The 23244-nt window shown below is 32.1% G+C and overlaps 3 protein-coding genes across 3 annotated transcripts; 1 reads left to right on the forward strand and 2 right to left on the reverse strand.

Annotated features, from left to right (window-relative positions):
- Positions 1–590: 590 nt before the first annotated feature.
- LOC103503677 (serine/threonine-protein kinase PEPKR2) lies at positions 591–4292 on the reverse strand. Its single transcript, XM_008467965.3, has 5 exons — positions 4187–4292; positions 4018–4077; positions 2990–3799; positions 1507–1803; positions 591–1299 (listed from the first exon to the last, which is right to left on the reverse strand). The coding sequence occupies exons 3-5, from the start codon at positions 3741–3743 to the stop codon at positions 932–934; spliced, it is 1419 nt and encodes a 472-aa protein (XP_008466187.1). The 5' UTR covers positions 3744–3799; positions 4018–4077; positions 4187–4292; the 3' UTR covers positions 591–931.
- A 7786-nt stretch (positions 4293–12078) lies between these two features.
- LOC103503678 (E3 ubiquitin-protein ligase ATL15-like) lies at positions 12079–13485 on the reverse strand. The gene is made up of 2 exons (XM_051083586.1): positions 13186–13485; positions 12079–13096 (listed from the first exon to the last, which is right to left on the reverse strand). The coding sequence occupies exons 1-2, from the start codon at positions 13224–13226 to the stop codon at positions 12220–12222; spliced, it is 918 nt and encodes a 305-aa protein (XP_050939543.1). The 5' UTR covers positions 13227–13485; the 3' UTR covers positions 12079–12219.
- A 5985-nt stretch (positions 13486–19470) lies between these two features.
- LOC103503680 (uncharacterized) lies at positions 19471–22752 on the forward strand. Its single transcript, XM_008467967.3, has 6 exons — positions 19471–19923; positions 20030–20302; positions 21068–21225; positions 21377–21482; positions 21579–21704; positions 22379–22752. The coding sequence occupies exons 1-6, from the start codon at positions 19732–19734 to the stop codon at positions 22514–22516; spliced, it is 993 nt and encodes a 330-aa protein (XP_008466189.1). The 5' UTR covers positions 19471–19731; the 3' UTR covers positions 22517–22752.
- Positions 22753–23244: the final 492 nt, after the last annotated feature.

Consider the following 23244-nt stretch of genomic DNA (forward strand, 5'->3'; position numbering starts at 1 on the left):
CATTATAAATAAATAATGTCACAAATATATATTGTTTTGTTAAGCAAACACAATATTTTAGAGAAAGTAGTAACTTGGGTTAATTAGGTAGAAGATTTGGAATTTGGATCCAACTCGAAAGTTGAGTATTCCAAGAATATTATAGACATGTTTTGTAGACGATTTGAAAATAATTAATTCCTGTTTGTTCTAGATTAAGTAATTGTTTATATTTAAACTTGTAACATGATTGAAGAAAATCATGTAGAATCCACTGCTTTATGAAAATTAGAAATTTGTCACATTTACATTTATCGTTACTGTTACTATTCGAGTAAAACAATAACGGTAACAATAAAAGTAAGACAATTCAATTGTTTTAGAAAAAAGTGAATAAAATCAATCCAATTGTGTTTTGGATTCAGACCCATACCAATTTATCCATTGCCCCAATTTTCATTTTGATTAAATAAATATGGCCTAATAGTAATAATGTAAACCCTAAAATTTCGTTTGAGATAACATATATAGAGGAAGTAGAAATTGAGCCTCAACGGCTTTAGATTTGCTGTGTGGTTCCTGCAGCCAATTTCGGCATTGGAGACCGAAAATATCAAAAAACACTCTTCATTACTGCTGTATTTACAAGAATATGTACATCAATTTGTCAGTTCATGTTAAGACAATTATTAGACTTAAAAGCACAAAATCACACGCTACTAATCAGATTTAATGCACCTCAGGCATGAACTAACACATACTGCATATTAAAAGAAAAAAAAAAATCATATTGTGGATTGATTTCGTTGATGTTAGCCTGGAAATCACTTTCTTTAGCTTACTTGGAGGAATTCATCCGGGTTCTGTTACCTGTAAGTAGTAGTTCCCCCAGCTCAGGTAAAAAAAAACAGGAGAGAACAATATCGACGATGTTGTTGGCCTGTCAGCAGGATCAAAACGCTTTACAAAGATTGTTAGCTTTCATGTTAGAGGAGCTGTGCTGCTCGATAGGTCCTGTGGGAACACATAGTCTACTTCTCTTTGGCTCGGAAATTCTCACGTGTGAAATAGCCGTAGCAAGTGCATCCACCAGAAAGCAATCGTCGACATCGTCACCATCGGCATTGCAACTCTCAGATGAGGAAAGGTTAGAGATTTCGTTAAGGGAGGTCACATTAGCTGCACTATCAATCCTGTTTCTGTCAGACTTAATTTTGGATGCAATGGGAGACTGTTGGGAAGATTCTTGATTCTTCAATTTTAGTTTGATCGGGAGAGCCTTCAACGTACGTTCGGTATAAAACAATATCCAGGGATGTCCTGAAATATCACCATTGAAATCCAAATCAGATTACACTAAGAATTAAGATTGGCATCAATCTATTTAAGGATCTTAGACTTTATAACGTATAAACATAGTAAATAGTTTATGCTTATTTCAGAATTTCTAAATATTGATAACATAAAAAGCTGATTATGTATTACTTGATCATCAGGGTATGAAATCAATTAGTAAAACAAACTTACGTAAGACTTCTTCTGCTGTTATCCTAGCTGAAATATCTCTTGTCAGCATTCTCCCAATGAGATCGCGGGCAGGTTTAGATATGGACTCCCACATCCCCGAGTGGAAGTCGAGCTTAGAGTTCTTTATTGCTTCAAAAACTGATTCTAATGAATCACCTTGGAAAGGAAGAGCGCCAACCAAAAGAGCATGGAGGAGCACACCAGCACTCCAAATATCCACCTTCTCAGTGTACTTTCCTGTCAACACTTCAGGGGCTACATAAGCTGGGCTTCCAGCCAAACCAGTTAAACTCTGGCCTGCAAAACACATCGAATGACTTAAATAAGGCAGATGTTTGGAACTTATTCTAAATGTAAAAGAACATCAAATGTAAAAGAACATCAAACTTTGCACACCGTTGATAGCAACAATAAGAAATATAGAAGTGGCATCATTACAAGAAAGTAGAAGCAAGAAACATAATATATAATAGGAAACTGTTATGATGTAAAATTTATGTAATGCTGCAATTTACAATATCATTGTCCATCCAATTAAGTCTTACCTCATAGGATTGTGGCACCTAATCAGTTTATATTTTATATTTTCCAAAGATGATATATCCTAAATACACTAAACTCACTTGACAAACTTGTTTTTGGAATATATTGTTGGAAACAATTATCTGTTTAGGCCAGCTTTTGGAAACGTGATCTTAATAACAAAAAATCAAAGTTGGGAAAGCATAGGTGTCCAATTTGAAATGGTTGTTCTTCTCATAAAGCTTAGCCCACCCTCTCAACATCTGATCTCTTTACAAGCATAGCATTTGGCCCTCGATCTACCCTGCAACAGTTACAAACCCCCCCCCCCCCCCCATAGAAAAAAAAAAATATAAAACTCCCAAAGTATTTTCTCTCTTTACAAGCATCCTCTCACTCTAAGCTAACACATTGTCGTTAAACACCAAATGTGAGCTACGGTCCAATCATTCTTATAATGCATAAGCATAACTTGAATCTGACCAATGGTTATCCAAGCAACCTTGTAAACTAACAGGATTTGGTTAAGCAAGGAGTAAAATTAACAACTTTATTTTTTATGACTACAGTTCAACATCTAAATTTTTTTATGACTATAGTTCAACATCTATTTTTGCTAATTGGAATTTTTAGCAACTTCTTTAGTTTGATCGTAGATTTTCTTTCTTTGTTTCTTGAGCATATTTCATCTAATAACTTTGTAGTGCTGTATTTACAGTGCTTCAAATACTACTAAGTTGTAGTTACATTCCTCACTTATTTCTTTATAAGACATTTGCACGGTCACAGAAAGATACAAGCAAAGGTAACAAAAAAACAAAAAAATGTGAACTCTTCCATAGCTGGTGATCAATAAACATTGGATGTCTGCAATTGAAGACTACAAAGAAGATCAGGCAACTAATACTTAAAGAGAAACATACAAAGATGTACTCTCTATTACAGATTAAAGAATGCATACCATATGAAATCCTAGTGGCCAGGCCAAAATCTGCAAGCTTTATCTTTCCAGATGTTGTGAGAAGAATATTTTCAGGCTTTATGTCTCTATGTACAACCCCCATATCATGACAATACTTTATAACCAACATCACTTCCTTGAGTATATTGGCTGCTCGATGCTCTGAATATTGGCCTTCACTGCCCATCTGATCGACCAAACGGCCTCCTCGACACAGTTCCATAACCAGGTGAAAACATTCGGACTCCTCGTACACTGCCAACAATGTCACAACGCCTGGGTAGCCAGATAAATGCTGCATTATCTCCACCTCCCTATGTACAGTCTCTTCTCCTTTTTTCAAGGTCTTGCAAGCATACTCAGCTCCACTAACCTTACACTTACATAGCCAAACTGAGCCAAATTTTCCATGCCCAATAGTCTCACCTGAAACATAATCATTCTCAATGTTATGTTTCCGCCCGATTTGAGTAGCCACGTCTATGCATCCGATCTTCCTCTTCAAACCTCTACCAGGAAGAATCAGAGACGAACTCCCACTGGGTGGAGCTGTAGCTATGCCTGCAAATCTACTCTTACAAGAAAGAACCGGTTCAATACCCACATCTTCCTTGCACCTTTTATTCAACCTCGTATAATCTTCTAGCGAGTAATGGGCCTTCAGTTTAGAAGATCGCGAGTCATGAGATTCTGTCACATTGTCTTGTAAATTTGACGGTCCATCAGTCTCACTTCCTTTCCTTTTCTTCCTCATCAAATCAAATCAATCAGCCAGCAGCTCTCTTACCCGCGATTTCGTACAACTGAAAACTGCAAAAAATTCACCGATTCTCAACTTACGTTTCAAAAAATGCAAACAGATCAATGATTGCATATCGTAACTAACATTACAGACCCCAAAACAAACAACATCATAATCAATCAGTCGTAAGCTCAACCAAATCCCAGTTCATCTAAAGATCGACATCGTCAAATTCCATAAACTTCAAAAAAAAAAAACAAGAAAGACCCAGATGATAAAATTGCACCTTTAAAGCCCCAAATATCATTCACCACCGCTCGCATATCAAATCGCCGTTTCCGAGGACCTTAAACAAAAACAACCAGTACCACCATTAACACAAAGATCGATCCATCAAAGAAATAGACGCTGAAGAACACAGAATCCGAAACCCTAGCAATCTCCGATCACATTACCCTTTGGGAGAAAATCCAGCAATCCTCCCCGATTTATAAACGACAATAGAAAAAATATATGGAAACAGCCAAAATATCCCCCCCAACCCCAAGCGAAATAGGAAAACAAAAAATTAAATTAAATTCAATAAATAAAATCTAAAGCAATTTAGGGGTTTTTTCTTTGGTGTCGAAAACTTTATTATGTCCAACCAACGTGTCCACTCCGTACTCCACTGCACATCACCACAAATCTACCGGTTTTGCCCCTTCCCATCCAACGTGTAATGCAGCAGAATGATTTTCAATGCAGCCTCGGGTTTTAGATACCTACACGTGTTTTATATCAAACGGACGGTTACGATTTTTCGCGTGTATGGTACCCTTTGCTTCTAATGTTGGTTTTCCTGTGCGTGATGGATTCCATTGTTTTGGTTTTATGTAGTTAACAATTTTTTTTAATAAATCTTAAATTTAGTCTATTTACTACATAAATTGAGTGGTAATAGTTCATCAATTTTTCTATTTTTTGAAAAAACTTCTATATATAAATATTATTATTATTATTATTATTTATCAATTTAGGATAAAAATTAATTTTGAAGTACTAAATTTAAGATTTGATGAAAATATATGGAGTAAGATAACATAATGAACTAAAATATTTACAAATAAAGTAAAATATCACTAATAAATACTAATAGACATCTATCGTTTATTGGGTTTGGTTTTCTTATCAAACTACCATCGAATCGACTGTGGTTGGTTTAATAAATGTTCAAACTGATCTCAACCATGAAAGAATACAAACCAACGGTTGGTTGATCGATTAGTTGGTTTAGGTTAGTTTGAACTTTTGAAATTCTTTTAAAAAGTTGTTCGTTTGGATTTTTCTTAAACTGACATCAATCGAGCATTTTCTTATCTTTGACTGACATCCTTTAGTTTAATTTATTTTGGTCAATCGACTCGATATTTTGATTTATAATCTATTATCATTTATCGCATTTTGATAGATATTAATAAATATCTCTCATCGTGGATCATACTAAGAATTAATGTTACATTTTAAGATATTTACAGCAGTTTTATTAATTTAAATAACCTTTTTATAAAAAATAATAAAATTGAAAAGGGACAAAAATCATATTTCAATAATCTTTTACATTTATACCGTAAAAAGCTGGAGCACGCGTGCGTCACGTGGATGTCTTCTTGCGTACGTCTTGCGCCTTTGTCGAGACATTTCCCAAAATAAGGCTTTAGAAAGCCCAAATTGTGGAAAATTGGAAATGATGAAAAAAAAGGGATAAAGATAGAAATAAAGAAGCATTGAATCAAGTCAATTATGGTGAATGCCTTTGGTTTTATGTATACTTGGGATGGAAGGGAACATTGAAATGTTACGGGTCGGTTTGTATTTAGGGTGCGTTTGGGAGAGGGGAAAAGATTATACTAATCTTAGAATTATGATAATCTTACTGTTATAATAATATGTATTTGGGGAAAAGGTTATTATTGGTAGTGTTATAGTAATATGTGTTTGCGAGAAAAAATATAAAATGTAGTGTTATGATGGTATGGGTTTGAGGGAAGGATTATGATATCATATGTGCTCTCAACGATTCATCTATCGATATTCTAAAGAAAAAAATGCGTCTGATGTCTTATTGGTTCTTAGACTTTGGATCAATGTTTATTATTCTGTTAAATATAATCGTTTAGTGTAATTTGATTGTTTGTTATTTAGTGTTGGTTCTATACTTACTTTTGTTGCTATGTCTTGGTTTTATAATTTGGAAGATCTAGAAGTTCATTGGCTTTTTGTTTACTCTTGTTGGGGATCCCACTCGTTATGATTGTATGCTTGTATAGCCTTATTGAAGTTTGTTTAAATTTTTTTTAGGTGAAATGTGGTTTTTAGAATAGTTGAAAACGATTGATTTAACTTGTTAGTTGATTAACGAAAAAAACACATATAGCTAATCTCGTGTTAGTCTATCATTCTTTTATTTGACATTATTTTTTCAATAAAATACATTTTTTGTTCCTAAAGTTTGAAGTTAACACATTTTAGTCTCTCACGTTTAGAAAATACTCCTAAATGATTCATCGGTTAATCTTGTAGAACACCCAAGAAAGAAAATGAAGAACTTATTTTTTTTTTTTAAAAAAAAGTTATTTATTTGCAGAAAAACGAGAATGAAGAACCCTAATTTTAGAAATAAAACGTACAATTTTGGACGCAGAGCTAACTTGAAAAAATCGTTGAGAACTTGTGAAGTGATGGAAAGAAAATGAAGAACTCATAAGCATTTTGAAATCAAACGAAGTGAAATATGATATTTAGTAAAGCATTATGTTTTCTTTCATCTCTTCTTTTTTATGTTTGAATTTCAAAAATTAGGGTTTGTTTTAGAATCTATTTTGTTTTATTATTTTTTTTCTTTTTCACTTATCTTTCTTTTGGTCATTGACGAATCAATTTAATGCTAAATGTGACTCTTAATTATTTTACTTTTTATTTCCAAAATTAGGGTTCTTTCATTTTGATTTTTCTGCAAATAAATGATTTAAAAAATGGGGTGTTTTACAACTTTCATTTCCTTGTCCTCAAAAATTAGTTGAAAACAAAACATACTAAAAATATGTTTGGATTGATCATCATTTTTAAAAGATTATTTTTGTTGATGCCAAATTTTGGCCAAAGAAAGACTGCATCTAACTTTTCTAATGGTGTATTTTATAGGAGATTTGACATAGGGTTTAAGTGGTGATGTAAGGCCAAAAGTCACTTTTCTTTAAAGAAGCTTCATGATTTGGCTACTGTTTTGTAGCTAATTTTCACTATAAATAAAGCATTCATCTCTTGTTTTGAGTAGAAGTTCATTTTGATTCAAAAACTATGAGTTTGGTTTACACCAAATTTGGTATCATAGCAACTGTACTCTAGACAATGGCAGTCTGTCCACCTGAGGGAGGGAGATGCTTTGACGCAAGATCAAGAGGTTGAAGAAATGCCGCATTCACCAAAAATCAAAGGTGAAAGACACATTCCTACAAAGACAAAAAAAAAAAAAAAAAAAAAAAAAAACCCTTGTCTAAATAGTTTTAAAACCACACTTTCTACCCATTTTGTTTTCCAAATTACCCTTGACATTCCTATAGACTTTTCTCCCAGTACAGCACTGAGGACTCCATAATCTGGTTCTACTCTTATGCCAGGAAGGATTCATATCTGAATCAAGGACCCATTGAACTCTTATTTGTTTACATTAACGTTCGCGCTGTTTTAACATATTAGATGTTCCCTTTTGATTTTACTTTCAGTTCAATGTTCAAACATCTTTTTGCCAACACTTCTGCTGATTATGTGCCCTTTGCCTATCGAGTACAAAATATTTGAAGCCACCCAACATGAATGCCTGCTATTGATTATATGTGAGATATGCTTAGTTGATGAATACTACTTGTTACTTTCTGCATGACCAATGTCGATTCTTTTTCTTCCTTTTTTTTTTTTTTTTTTTTCCATTCTCTTCTTTTATTTTATTTTATTATGTGTTATGAAACACATCAATTTTCTAACTTTCTTTCTTATGGAACTTCACTTATGTTTCACGGGTCTTAAAGAGCATTTTCTACCCTCGAGAGGAAAATGCTTGGCCCCTCCACGCTTTAATGCATGGTTTGTGTGTGTAAACATTTTGATAGAGAGAGGGGCGATCCAAATTTAATGCATGAAGATAGGGCATATATAGGAAACAAGAAGATGTATTTTAAGTTTCATCAGGTGTACTATTTTTATTATTTCAAAATAGGCAGTTGACTCTTTCATAAATTCAATTCTCTTGAAGTGGCATCGTTGGTTCGTATCTTGTATAACTTTGTTTATCATTCGTTCGATGGTAAAGATGATAGGAGGGATGATCCTTTGGATCTCCTATCAAATTAATGGACCTACGAGAGACTTGGCTTATAAAGTTACTGTTAGTTATTCGTGACTATGTTTCCTAGGCAATGGTTCATCATGAAGTGCTGAGAATTCAAGAAAACAAAGTGGAGTTGTGGACTTCAAGAGGATTGGGAAGTTTTTAAAGGATTACCAGGTATAAAGATTTTGTTCGATACTTAAAACTTTTTTCACAATTATCTATCAAAATTATGGAGCAACCTGACACTTAAAGAAATAGGAAATGGTTCTGTTGATGAGTATTAGCCATATACTTCCTGCATGAGCCTTTGCTTGTGAGCTTTTTGAATAGTTGCAGTCAAGTACAATTAAATTTTTGTTATTGGTTATGGTAAATTTAAATATATATCACTATTTCAACTGTTATCTTCAAAATGAGAGCGTTTTTATATTAACCCAATTACACCAGTGTGTGTTGTTGTATGCTTTGTACGAGAAAGACAACCATGTCCAGCTGATGCTGCTTTCAATAATTTGGCTTCTTCTTCTTCAGAGTATAACTTAAGGTTTACAAGTTTGTTCTGCCAAGTGCGAAGTACAAAATGAGTTATTAACTTTTAGATGTCAAAAAAGAAAAAAAGAAAAATAATGTTGCCTTCTTAATTGATGAAACAGTGTGAATAGAACCCCACCCTCTGGAAGTGTTTTCCTCTTTTGTCCAGACCTTAACCTTCATCCGGTTGGTTTCTTATTCAATTTTTCTTTAGAGGTTAAAGCATCATCGTCTGGTTTCATCTTTCTCAAATTTTTCTCTATTTGAGTAAAAGATCAACATAACTTTCATTGGAAAAAAAAAAAAAAAAAAAAAAGGAGTTTTTTGATGTCTTAACAGAAAAGACTGCAATGGATTTAGCTTTCCCTTTGGCCTTACGGTTTGTTTAGGACAGCTAATCTCCCGGAATATTAAGTCCGACTTTACAATATTTGAGTGTCTATGCAACTCGTAAAATATCAATTCTAGATTGAACCCATAATCTTTTATCACATACAGACTTCATCCTTTTGAAGATTGGGGGTATATTATATTTCTGATATTTTGAATATATTGTTGAAGAATTAGAATACCCATGGACATGTTAGATGGTTAGCAATTGTGTGTGAAATAAATAGTGAGGGCAATGTAGTTATTGGAGTACATATATACTTTAGGAGGAAACAATTTTTAATAATCAAATTTGCAAACTACATATTATCCTGATAGAGGAGTGCCAAAGTCGTAAGCTTAGAAAATCAAAGCCCTTTTCTCCCGTTATGTTGTCTCAATAACACCGAGTAGAGAAGAAACATGATGATCATCAAATTACAAAGGTTTCAACTCGTTAGTGACATAGGTTCGAGTTTGGTCATGATTGCCCAAATGGTATAGTGCTTGTTATCGACCTTGAAGTCAGAGGTTCAGTTTCTCATCCTACATGGTATATTTGCTACATCCATATTGCTCGTTTGTTGATTTCATTATGATGTTAATTAACAAGTTTTTTTAGTGTAATTATGGAATGCGTTTGAATTGACTTTTGAAGTAAAAAAAAAAAAAAAAAAAGTGTTTTTTTTTTAAATCATCGATTGACTCAAAAAATTAAGTTGATGGGAATTTTACAATCTAATACTCTCCTTTACTTGCGGCCTTGAAATTTAAATAAGAGCCAAACAAGTGAAAATTGATATTAATTGAAAAGAAAATAGCATCGCAGGAATTTGAATACATAATCTTACTAGATCATCTGCTTTGATACAATAATCTTTCATTATCAAATAACTTAAAAGCTTAAATTAATGTATTTATTTGACAGGCATGAATATGTATATATTAGTTTCTAGTATTTGATGGAATACAAGGGACTTTTGCAAGTATAGCAAAAAAAATTATGAAAATAGAGTTCGTGTAACTACATTTTTTTTTAATTGCAAAAGTAGTAAATTTAAAAGTAGATAACTATCTAATAGTTATTCGATAACCCTATGATAACCGTCTAACAGTCATCATATTTGTCATATTCACAATATGAAGAAAAAAAAAAGTGATATGAGTTGTTTTTTTCTAAAAAAAACTTTTTTATCTATATTTAAATATGGATTGGAATGTTGGAAGGTTGGCAATTAAATATAAATGTGTGCGATTGACGACAATAAATAAAACGTAGACAATGGAGTTGGAAGCCTTCATTGGGGGAATTAAGGAGGTATGTTGGCCACTAGTCGTAATCCGGCCTTTAGTATATTCTTAAGCTTAATGCCTTTACAAAAGTAGTTTGTATTCACACACACATATTAAAATATTACTTGGAAAAGTTATTACTAACTTTTAATCTATACATTTGGATCTAACTCCATTGGGAAAGAAACTGGCTTTTACGTTGTCCCCACGCGCTATCACTTTTGTCTATCAAATCACGTCATTCACAAGTATTATGAGATTTTGTGTGTGGAGATAGTTTTAATAGTAATTGAACGAGAAAATTTGAACTACAGATATTTCGGTTTTTAGTACATATAAATGTTAGTTGAGATTTTAGTTAATTTAATTTCATTCTATTTAGGTTGGAATTTGTAGAACATTAACTTTGTTTCGTGGTTGTTCTATCATGTAAAGATTATATTGATTTACTTTGTTTTTTGTTTTGAGTGCGAAAGGGAAAGTAACTAGTTATTTTAATGTTTGGCTTTCATAGGCATACATGTTTTTTCGATTTTTTTTATATTTTGTATGTCATTAATACACCATCGTTGCAAGAATGTTAATTTGTATTTGTTTAAAATATTTGGTTGATTTAAGATAGTTTTTAGTTATAAATATTTAAAGACGAATTAGAGGACTTTCTTTTTTGGTATAGGTGAGTAGAAGATTTGAACCTTGCATCTCTTGATCATACAAGTATATACTTTATGCTAGGTAAAGTATGTTAAGTTGGCAAAGACGTTTTATTTATCATTTATTAGTAATAATTTTAGTCATTTTAATATAATTTTTTTTATAGAGAAATCCTTAAGAATAGGAAAAAGAAAGTAGTATTTTGTAAATAGTTTTCAATTTGAAGAATCGTCAAAAATAAAAAAGTTGACAAAATATTTGATATTATCTTTTAGTGGATTTTTCTATTAATCGTAAATAGTTTGCTTCCTTTTTTATATTTTTGGAAATTCCCCGTTTACGTGTCAAATATACATTATATTTTAATTCGATGAGTTAAGATTAGTAACATAAAGTCAACATTCAACTTTTTTTTTTTTATATAGAAAAAGTTACAATATTAGTTGCTAGATTAAATAGGATAAATAGTCATTTTCCTCTTCGTTCATCGTTGGGGAAAGTAAAAGATTCCAAATCTTAAAAATCATTAAAAGAAAAGAATATATATAGTTAGTTGGCAATTTGGTGGGTTTTAGATTAGCCTCTTGCTTTAGTGGAAAGGTAAAATCATCAAGACAAGGATTCCTCATTCCTCTTCGCTTCCTTCAAATAACAAAAGAAAAATCTTAAAATATAATATAATATAATATATATATATATGTATGTATGTATGTATGTATTGTAAAGAAAATGACAGAAAAATATATAGAAGTTTCTCTTCTTAAGTTTTAAAGAATTAGACATAACAAAATTGATTAAGGATTTGAACAAGTAAAAGGAATATCATTTCCAAAATATAATAAAAAGAAGTTAAATGTATCACTAGAACAATGTCCAGTTTTAATTATGATTTGAATTTTTTAGGAAAGATAATAAATCACTTCAAATAGTGCGGGATACTAAAAGAAATGTCATTCACTATCTATTCATCACCTTCTTTTTTAGGATAATGTGGATTGTCCAGAGGCAATATGATATAATGTATAACAAAATTTGGGACATTTTTAAATATTTTAGAACATTCATCGATATAACTAAATTTTCAGATTCTATCCATATTATTTTGGAAGTACTTTCAAGAGTTGTATCCTATTTTGTTGAGATGTTATTCATGTTATTTTAAATTTAAGGCAGAAAGTAAAATTTTAGAAATTTTCAAATGTAATATTTACAAATTTCATTTTTTCAAAAAGGCCAAAAGAGAAAGAACCCCAAATCACACGAATTCTAAAGCTATTCTGCCGCTGTACTTGGACAATTTTCACGCGACGTCAGCCGCGCAAACGACCGTTCGCCTAAATCCTCATCCACCGGATGCCGGCCGGTGTCGGCAGTCCTTCCGACAACCGGCGCCGGCACCGAAAAAGTCCGTTGAAGAAAATTCCTCCACCCACCATTCTCTCCGGTTCCACCCCGAAATCCCCGTCGCGAACTCCGCACTCTCGGCAACTCCGCCAAACTTCTGGTCCGGTTCAAAGTCGAGTTCATTAGCTGGCTCCGAACCGCCTCTGGCAATCGCAAAGTGAACCGCTCGTGACCGGTCGAGTTAGACCGTTGGAATATCTCACTCAACCGCCTTCCCAACGACCTCGACCGCGTCGGAGTACTCCTGTTCGCCACCGGACTCGGATTCGTCACATTCGTCGTCTCCGTTGCCGCACGGCGGTCTTCCACCACCGGAATCGTCACGTGGTTTGGCGGCGGGGATGGGGATGGCGTCGGCGACCGTTCGACTCCGATTCTTTCTGAGCCGGTGGATGGATCGGAGTTAAAGATCGACAATGTTACTTCACCAGGTTTAGGACAGAGATTAGCTCTACAAACAGGACAAGTCGAGTGTGAAATTAACCAAGCATCAACACAACCCGAGTGAAAAACATGGCTACACTCCGGAATTAATCGCAGCATATCGCTATTTTCAAATTCATTCAAACAAACGGCGCATTCCAACGAGCTTTTTCCGATTTTGAGCCCTTTCACCTTCGAATACACAAAAGTCGGGAATGTCGCTATGAACGCCGGATCCAATCCACGCGACGGCCTCCACGGCACGCCGCCACCTCCACCTCCGCCACCTCTTCCGATTCCAACACCAGCCAATCTCCTCTCTCTGCAGCGCCGCGTGTAAATGGAGACCATTCCAAGGACAAAGAATCCAGAAATCAGCGCAACAAATGCAATCGCCATGTTTTTACTTACCTCCGGCTCCGACGATACCGGTATCGTTCCAGCTCCAGCATCTTGCGCGGCGGCCGGCGGTGGCGGCAGCAGTAGTAGTAGAAACATAAGTAACAAAAATTGGCAAGTGAGAACGTGATTCTTCTTCCCGATTACCATAATTGTAATCATCAACAAATGGGCGAGATGAAAATTTCAAATTTCTTTAGAATTGGTTAAAAAAAAAATTGAGGGAAAATGGCGATTCGAGGAGGCTTTTGGTTAATGTGAAGAACAAGAAATTTGAGTGGCGATGGAGTTGACTTGCACATTGAGAGAGACGCCGATGGTGGCCACGTTTGATATTATCTATTTAAATTCTGATTATAAGTTATCCATTATCTTTAATCTACATAATTAAATGGTTATTAAATTGATTAATTAATCTAATTAATTGTTTTTTCCTTCAAAAAATGACGTTAATAATGAATTTCAAATTCTTTTAAAAATTTATTCGGTTTTGAAACCGTAGAAGAAGATTCCTATGATAAATGGACATTGGCTATTGCTAAAGCCAAATGTTTTTATAAATTAATTGTCGGACAAAACTTTGGTTTATTTCTTAATTATTATCATTATTACTACTGGCTACTAATTCAACTTTGATTTTTTAAAAATAGATTCAAAGTTTGAAGATTAGTGATTATACAAAATTTAAAAATAAAGTCGGAATGAGTACAACGATGTATATAAGATGGTCAAATTGAATTTTATCTACACTCCATAAAATTCAAAAAATAAATAGAAAAAATCAAACTATTTACTGTGTAAAAAACGAGTAATATAAGTATTTTGTACTTGAAATTTAAATTTATATTATTTTGATTTTTTTTTTTTTTTTATGATGTCCAAAGTTTTAAAGATATATATTTGCTTTAACCAAAATAAGTATTCTACATGAAAGGTTTCGAAAACTTCAAATCAAGAAGTAATATCAATTTTTTAAAACAAGTTTGAATCAAAGCACATCAAGTTTCATTATATTTTTTTGCCCACCGTCTTTGTCTCCATCCCTTTAAAAGAACAAAATCACACTAAAACAGAAAGCAAAACAAAATGATCCAATTTTTTCATTTATTTGAGTTGTAAAGTTAGTAAAACTATTTTAATTGAAATAACCGTTGAAAATATTTAATTTTTTTTTTAAATATATATAGAAATATTTAATAATAAATTGGGTTGAGTTTGGGTAGGTAACTATTTAGTTCCCTAATAATTCAACTTCGTTCTTCACATGTTCTTGCCATGTTATTCGTGTCAATTACTTCAATCAATTTTCTCTTATAATAATTATCAATCCAACTCTTATATTAAACATCTCTAAGTCTTTAGAGAGTAAAATAAATAGTCAGTAGAAGAGAACACCGAAATTTGTAAAGTTTACGTATGGACTTTATGGACTTAGACTTGGTTGAACCATAAACTTGACCCTTAGATTCAACTAAGTAAATTTGAGTCATAGTTATCGGAGAGACTAAATTAAGTTTTTTTTTTTTTTTGTTAAATTGAATTTTAGCTTGATATTCTTATTCAAGTCGACTAAATCAGTTGGTCATGATGAAAACACGTGACAACATCAAAATTTGACAATCGATGTCTCCAAATTTAATTTGTTGCACATCACAACTTTTAATTAGTCACGAATTTAAATATTTGTAATTTTATCGTAAATAGGTAAATGGCATTGTAAATTATTATTAACCCAAAATTTTTTATTCAACAATATTAGTACAAAAATTAAGCATTTAGTAAAATATCAAAGTTCAACACATACATCTTGAACTTAGGAACTAAAAGTGAAGTAAAATTTAAATCTTAAGCGAGTAAATTTGTAATATTTTAAAACCTAAAAACTAAATTAAAATCAAAATCAAAATTTTATGACTAAAAATGTAACATCTTGAAACTTAAAAATCAAATGAAAACTAAACCGTCGATCAAAATTTTATTTTTTCCAAAATTAAAACTACCACCTTATTATGTTTTTTTTTTTTTTTTTTGATAGAAAAACTAATAATCGTTGAGTGAACAAAACTTGAAATAACATATATTCATTGCAAGTAATCCTAAAAAGAAAAAAATACAAAACGAAATAAATCAAACATTCTAACGCCAATAAGATAAGAGATTTGTAGAATAATCTATTGAAATAAGTTAGGTTAAACACTTTCACAACAAAACAAGAGTCATCCTTTTCCCCGTCCAACGACAGCTCACCCATACGCTCGTAACTTCAAAGGGAAGTTAAATAACGACATGTCGTTCTCGCCTTTTGGAACACTGTCTTCGTAACTACGTACAATGTTTGAAATAGATTTAGATTAAAAGAAAAACAATTTTTTGCTTAAAAAAAAAAAAAAGGAAAACGGTCTAAATAGAAAAAATTGACAAAATATTTACCATTTATAAAAAAAAACATAAGTCTAATAATTATTGTCTTTTAATAAATTTGTTATGTAGTGTAAATAGTTTACTTTTTATTTTTCTATCGACACGTATGAAAAAAGAAAATTCTGATAGTGTTTTTTCTATTGATAAGAGAAAAATGCAATATTAATCAAGCTTGATCTTTGTTTCTATTTTAAAATATATGTTTTAATTAAAAAAATTATTTTAAATGACAAAATTTTTAAAAAGATACTTACAGATATAACAAAATACCACATTCTATATGTGATAGACTACTATATGTTGTGATGATGTGATAGAACTTAATTGGTCGAAATTTCTCATTCCACTCTATCTTTAAAAATACTTTAATAGATAAATTATCCAAAAGAAAATATTTTCGAGTAATTAGTAAAATATCCTCTAACACATGGCACCATACATATACTTGGGAAAGAAGCACGACGGTATGGATAAGTAATTTGATAAATTTAAGGGATTTTTCAAAAATAGAAAAAAAAAGAACTACTTACATTCTATAGAAAAAAAAAACAATTAACAGATAAAATTCATTACACTCAAGGTAAGTATTTTGTCAATTTTTCTATATTTGACCGTTAATCTACATTTTTGTAAATTAATCAATTATAATTCTTTATTGATGATTTGTAGTTATTTTCATCTAAACAATTACATGGAACATAACCAATTTAGTATTGGTAGTTTATAGATTTATTATAACAATATTCTTTTAAGAAAACATAGAAAGTCTACAACTTAATTGGCATGCACGAAAGCTCAAGGCTAACTCGTTCCTCCGCAGTCAAATCGTTATAAAATTAGAAGATTGAAAATCAAACATATTTGAAAGGAAAGTAATCTTTTGCATGACCAAAATCACTTATGTTGTTGATAAAATCGATTTACTTCTACATTTAGAAAATTTGAAAGTCATTATAAATTGATATTTTTCAATAATTAGTGAAGAAAGGACTATTTGATTGGTTGAGTAACTAAAATGATTCAAACAATTTTATTATTTATGAAATAGTAAATACGTCTACAACTTAGTTGATATGTACAAAAGTTTGAAACTAATTCGTTGAATTCTTAAGAAAAAAAATTAAAGCGCTATAAAATAAAAAGTTTGAAAATCGAACTTATTTGAAAGCAATATTTGCATAACCAAAATCATTTCTAAATCGATTACTTCTACTTTTAAAAAACTTAAAAAATCACTATAAATTAATTTATTTAAAAATAATTAGTAAAATGAGGACTATTACTTGGTTGGATAACCGAAATAATTTCAACAATTTTATTATTTATAAAATAATAAATTCGTCATTGTATTCAAGACTTTATTTTCTTCATTTTAATTAAATTTTTTCAAATATAAAACATCATCTATATTGCAATAATTTAAAGGTTATGTTTGAAATCAAATATAATAATATAAAAATCACTTTTAAATGTTTTGTACAATTTTATCTAAAAATCAATTGTACTTGAACTTCTTTTTTCTTTCTAAAATTAATAATTTAGAAAATAAATTACTTTAATATAGTAAATAACAATATAAAAAAAAAACATAAATTCAACTTGTGATGAACAATGACATGCCAATCATTTGAAACCATAAACAATGTTTAGTTTTATTTTATAATTTAAGATTGCTGAATGGGAAGGTTTTGTGTTTGGTATAAGAGTTGACCAAATTAAAATTTAAAATAATTTAAAATTTTGACCCAACTATTTCTAGTATTTATATTCCACCCCCTACTTATCTGCCACGTCATGTGACCATACAAAAATATTTATTTCATTAATAAAAATAAATAAATTGTCAATATGGCTAACTAAATAATCTAACTATATCATATGATTTGTATTTTCACATTACTTATTAGTCGAGTCGATTTCATCTAATGCCAACATATTACAAGAATTAACTCTATCTTTCTCTTTCAACTTTCGTTTTTTTTTTTAAATTATAAGCATGGTTTTCAAAACTTTAAGTTTATGATTAATAAATCATTCCATTTATTTAGTAGATAGGAAGTTGTTGAATCTCACGTCTTATGCAAAATAGTAAGAGCATGTTTGGAGCGTGACTTGTAAGCAAATCGAACTATACTATAGTCAAGAAAAATACTAATTTTGTGTTTGTCGGAAGTTTTGGAAGAGTTGAACACTCGTTTGTGTTGATATTTTATGTGATTGTGTTGTAATCTTTAATATTTGATAATCTAATATTCTATGTCAAATAGATACTCTTGGATTGAAGAAGGGAAACTCGTGAATGTTCTTAAAGTTAAAACATTGAAAGAATGCTTGTATCTTCAAATGAACTTAGTCCCTCTTAACTTAAGGATTTAGTATATTCTTTTGATAGTTTTAGTCTTCGATTCTTCAAAAGTTAAGAGTTTCAGTATTCAATAGCTTGAGAGTTGTTGAGCTTTAGTCTTCAACTCTCTCTCTTACTTCAATATCTCGAGAGCTTTTGTTTGTGTATTTGCATAGTTTCATTTCTTTAAAACTTGAACTTGAGATCTTCAGCTTTTCGAGATTTGATCTTTAGAGTTCAAAGCTTTGCTTTTATATCTTCCGATCCTCCAAAAACGAAATGTAGGACTCGTGTTTAGCACCAAACCCATCATATTTAGGTTTTTTTCCTAGCTCAATTGTACATGAGCTCAAATATATATTATAATAAATTTACACTAAACTAGTTTATTTAAACCAACTGTCATGTAATACACATAACAATATTAGAATCAACCAACTTCAATCTTCAATACAATTTGGGATAAGCATCGATTTTTAATTAGTCTCAATTTCATAATCAATAAAATTGTCGTTAAATTTAAGAAATATCGTAACAAGTTGCAATTGGTCCAAAATTTATCGTTACATTAAGGTTACTTAAATTCTCATAATTTTCTTTACAACGTTTATGGTATATTCATACAAAACACAATAAATTAATAAGTTTACGAGAAAAATGTAAAATCAAATAAAAATAAAAATTAAGTTGACAATCTAGATAAAAGGTAATTTAACTTTAATCAACCTGCAATATTTTTTTTTCTTTAAGATTTAATATTTAAATAAATTTACGTCATGTTTATTAAATTAAAAGAAATAGCCAACACATGCCAAATAATTAGTCTAAAATGAGCATGATGTAGACTATTTTTAAATGTAGCAAAATAAACTAAAATATTTATAGACACGACAATTTGTCATTATGTATAAGTGATAAGACTCTAAGGGTATGTTTGGGGTAGAGTTTTAGGGAAAAAATATTAGGAAATTGGGCCAAACTTTGTTTGGTCCAATGAATATGATAAATGGGGATTAGGGTTATCATAATCCCTAAATAATCTTATCTTATCATCTCTTTCACTTTCTTACAACCCTACATTACCCTACCCCAAATAACCTAATTCAATTTTTTTTTTAAATTACTACAATCATAACCATTTCCCGAAACACATATTATTATAACACTACTATCATAATCTCTCCCTCAAACACATACTATCATAATACTACCTTTTATATTATTTCCTCCAAACACATATTATCATACCACTAAGATTATTATAACATTTTCTCCCATAACTCTTTCCCTCCCTAAATACACCCTAATAGATATTGATAGACTATTATCATCTATCACTAATAGATACTGTTTGATAGAATTGATACTAATATCTATCGGTGTCTATCACGACGTTTTTCTTAAATTTGTAAAATATATTACCATTAAAAAGGAAAAGAGAAAGTTGGGCCGTGTGGGCCGGATTGGCTGGTCACGGGCACAAATCCATATATAACTCAAATATTGGGTTGAGGTAATTGTTGAACCCGCCCAAGAACGCGAAACGCTCTCATTCAAAGTGGCGCCATAACGGCTACATCTCAGATTCCACAAAATTTCGATTATACTAGATTTTGAAATGAGTTGGGCGAACTTTGTTTGAATTCTCTTTGTTTCACTTCCGAATTGTTTTTCACTTTCAAGATTTTTCTGGTTTCATAGGCATCTCCGTTCGCTTTCCGGTGTCTTTTGATTTCTAGGGTTTTGTGCACTTTGGAATTTTTGAAGCTCGCTAGGGTTTACAGAATTCAGTGATGGATCTTCCTCCGGAAGTTGACAATTACATCAAGGAAACAATAGATCATGCACTAGGTCTCCCTGTTTCAGCGGAGACACTGGAGTTAAAGCTTCGTGTCTCTCAGGATACTCAGAGACGGCTCGGCCAATATTGCGACGTTCTACAGTCTAAAATCAAAGAGAAAGACCAGTTAATTGAGCGCAGTAGGGTTCGTATTTGTTGTTGATTTCTCGTTCTTCGTTTTCTATGATTTTTTTTCGTTATTTTTAAAATTTTCATGATATGGTTTTTTTTACTTCGTTGCTTGTTGATAGGCTGAAGCGACAATGAACGCTCAAGCTCTGAAGAAATTTGTCGATGAGAACCGGAAATTGGCTACGGAGTGCTTTTATCTTTCGAGCCAATGTGAGAAGTGGGAGAGAGAGTGCTCTTTATATGATCATGACCGAGATGCTTTGATGGAGTTCGGCAACGAGGCGGATCAGCGTGCGAGGGAGGCTGAGAATCGTGTTCATGAATTGGAGGAGGAAGTTCGACGGTTATCAGATGAACTGCAGTTCTTTAAACACGAATACGAGACTAAAAGGGTAATTGCATCTCCTCTGCTCTGAAGTCTCGTGTTTTTGTTAGTTTTGTTTTCGCAAATGGAAAAATGAATTGGCATTTCTGAGATAATGGGTGAGGATTTCAAATTTCGGCTATGGAAATAAAAGTTAACTGCAACTGAGGACATGATATCTGCTGAATCAAACTGACAATTCGGATTAAGCTAAAGTGAGGCGAGTGAACGTCCTTTTTCTGGGCTGTGCAGTTCAGCTCCTATTTGTGTGTGTAAGATGCATGTGGGGTGTAGTTGCGTGTGTAAGATTGCATTCCTAGATTGTTTGGCTTTGGATATTAGCAGGCTTAATTGGTGGGCTTCCATTTTTATGCTAAAGATTTTTTAGCACCTGGGCCATCGTTTGCAATGTTTGTCCCTCTTCTCTGATTTGTTTGTTATTTAGTTGAAGGGCCATTGTCATATAGTAATGATCTTGTGACTTAAGTGCGTGAATGAGTGGAATTGATGTTAGCTAATTTTTTAAACTCAATGTTGGATCTGTTTTATGAACAAAGAATTACAAAATGTCAGTAACTAGCCAAAATTTGCATAGATCAACAGTAGTTGACATGTCTGAAGGTTCAAATATCCCTTGCCACATTTGTACTGAAAAATAAAATGTCTAACCGAATAAAAAATGGTCTTATCTAAAGCTTAGAAATTGCTGCAAAGTTATTTCATAAATCAACTACTTCCATCGACAACTGGTTGAAGTTAAATTGATGAATGTTCATATTTTGCAACGATTCAGGTAAATTCATCTGCTGATGGTAGAGATTTGGAGGATAACTTACTTGAGTTGGTGTTACCGACATGCAACTGTAATGATAGAGCTACTTCTGCTCATGCATTTTTAGAAACATGCAGTGATCAAGATTCAAGCCAAAAGCTTATGGAAATATGGAATTGGTGAGACTTTCTTTTTCTTTATGAATTTTGATTTTCATTATATCAGTACACCACTAAAAGTTATGGAACTGAAAAAAATGCTACTTAATATTAAAGTTCTCTTTGTGTTTAGGTTCTAACTCTGTTATTCTATTTTGAAATTTTCTCCTAGCTTAAAGCCTTCAACTCAAAAGGCTCTATCACTAGCTGCATACGTGAAGGCCGTTGAGAAGGATTGTGATCATCTGAAGGTAAATCTACTAAGAGCTGAAGATGAGGTGAGTATCCGGGCTTTTCTTAGGACTGTTGCCTTCTTTATTCTTTGTGAAACCTTATTTGGCCCCAATAGTAGTGTAATTATGCTAGTCATGCAGGTGAAGTTGTTGTATGAAGAGAATACGCTTCTTGACGAGGAAAACAAGAGGTTGCTGAAACGATGTCGGGAGGATAAAGTACAACATTCAGGTGATAGGCAGACCAACAGTGGATCTGCCGCCAAGGTGAGATGCATTTATATTCTGTCTACTTGTGTACAACTCAGGACCTGTTTTTAGAAAGCATTATATTTTCTTAAGATGCCCCCCCCCCCCCCCCCCCCCCCCCCATTTTGTCGGTGTATGGGTCACATATGTGTACCTTAACTAATCTCATGCAACAACCCGTTTGACCTTACAACATTTGCATGTCAAGGATGGAACCAAATGTTTTTTTCCCCTTCCTTTCAAATCTATTTTTGAAGACGTTTGGCCTGTTTTTAAAATCAAGGCTAAACTTAACCATCGTGTGTCGGCTCAATGACCAATGAAGGCTACGAGTACAATAAAAAGTTCAGAGGGAATAAGTTCAATCTACAGTGGCAACTTACCTTCGAGTTTTCTTAGCTCCAAATGTTATAATGTCAAGTGGGTTGTTGTTATCCTGTGATATTAGTCGAGATGTCTCAAATTGTCTCACATAAAAAAAATAGGACCAAACTTACATCTAGTTCAGAAATGTTGGAATGAAATATAGTTCTCATTTTTTTAAAAAAGATATTCATGTGTATGTGTATGGCACACACATGTATACATTTATGAATACTTGGTAATAAACTAATAGGATGGACTTTTAATTCTTTTTAATTTTTGCCATTTTTTCTTTGAAATGTGACTATCATCTTTGACCTCTTATGCAGTCAAATAAGCGAAAATCATGCCCGAGAATCACTAGTCCGATTGAAGGGAAGATCATTCTTAATGAAGTTGATTCGACACGTCAACCTCTTTCGCCTTTGCAACATAACTCCCCAGACTCGAGGATGCAAAAGAAGTAGTTGAAACTCAAGAACCATAGGTCATCCCCTCCATTTTTTTCCTTGTGGCATTTTGTTGCCAAAGTTGAAAAGCATGACTGAACTAACATAGTAGAATTTGAGTATAGAAACTATAACATATGTTTTACTAGTAAGAACTATGATGGTTGGGCTTTTCTAAATGGAAGAGCCTTTCTTTCACCTCTGTGTTTTCTATGTTGCTCGATGTTATCAAAGAAAACTTACCTTCGTGCCAATTGTCAATGTACCTAAGTTTTCGACTTGTTACTCCAAATGATACTTAGCTTCTAATTTGGATATGTATGTGCTATTCACGACTAATAACACACTAGATTTTCTTTTGGGTTGGCTTTAAAAGGAGAGGAAGGTTCAAATGCCAACAGGTCCCTATTACTTTCGTGCGTAGTAACATCCAATTTTTGGAACATACGATTTCAAAATCATGATAAGATGTCAATCCTTAAAACAAACTATGTTAAGTATGGTAAAAAGGTAAAACAATATTGTAAAACTATGTACTTTACCATTAAACTAGTATAGTTATGTCAAATTTCGTGTTGAACTTTCAATTTCAGTCCTACTAAAGTATTGCAATTTATTCAATTGGCACCGTTTTCAATAATTCATTCATTAATTTTAACAAAAAAGTAAAGTAAAAAATATTTTTGTAAACTTTGCTAGTTTTATCTCTTTGCTCTTGCTCATTTAATGGTTTCAAACATGGTTTT

The sequence above is a fragment of the Cucumis melo genome, chromosome 4 (genome assembly GCF_025177605.1).
Source record: "Cucumis melo cultivar AY chromosome 4, USDA_Cmelo_AY_1.0, whole genome shotgun sequence".
Lineage (NCBI taxonomy): Eukaryota > Viridiplantae > Streptophyta > Magnoliopsida > Cucurbitales > Cucurbitaceae > Cucumis > Cucumis melo.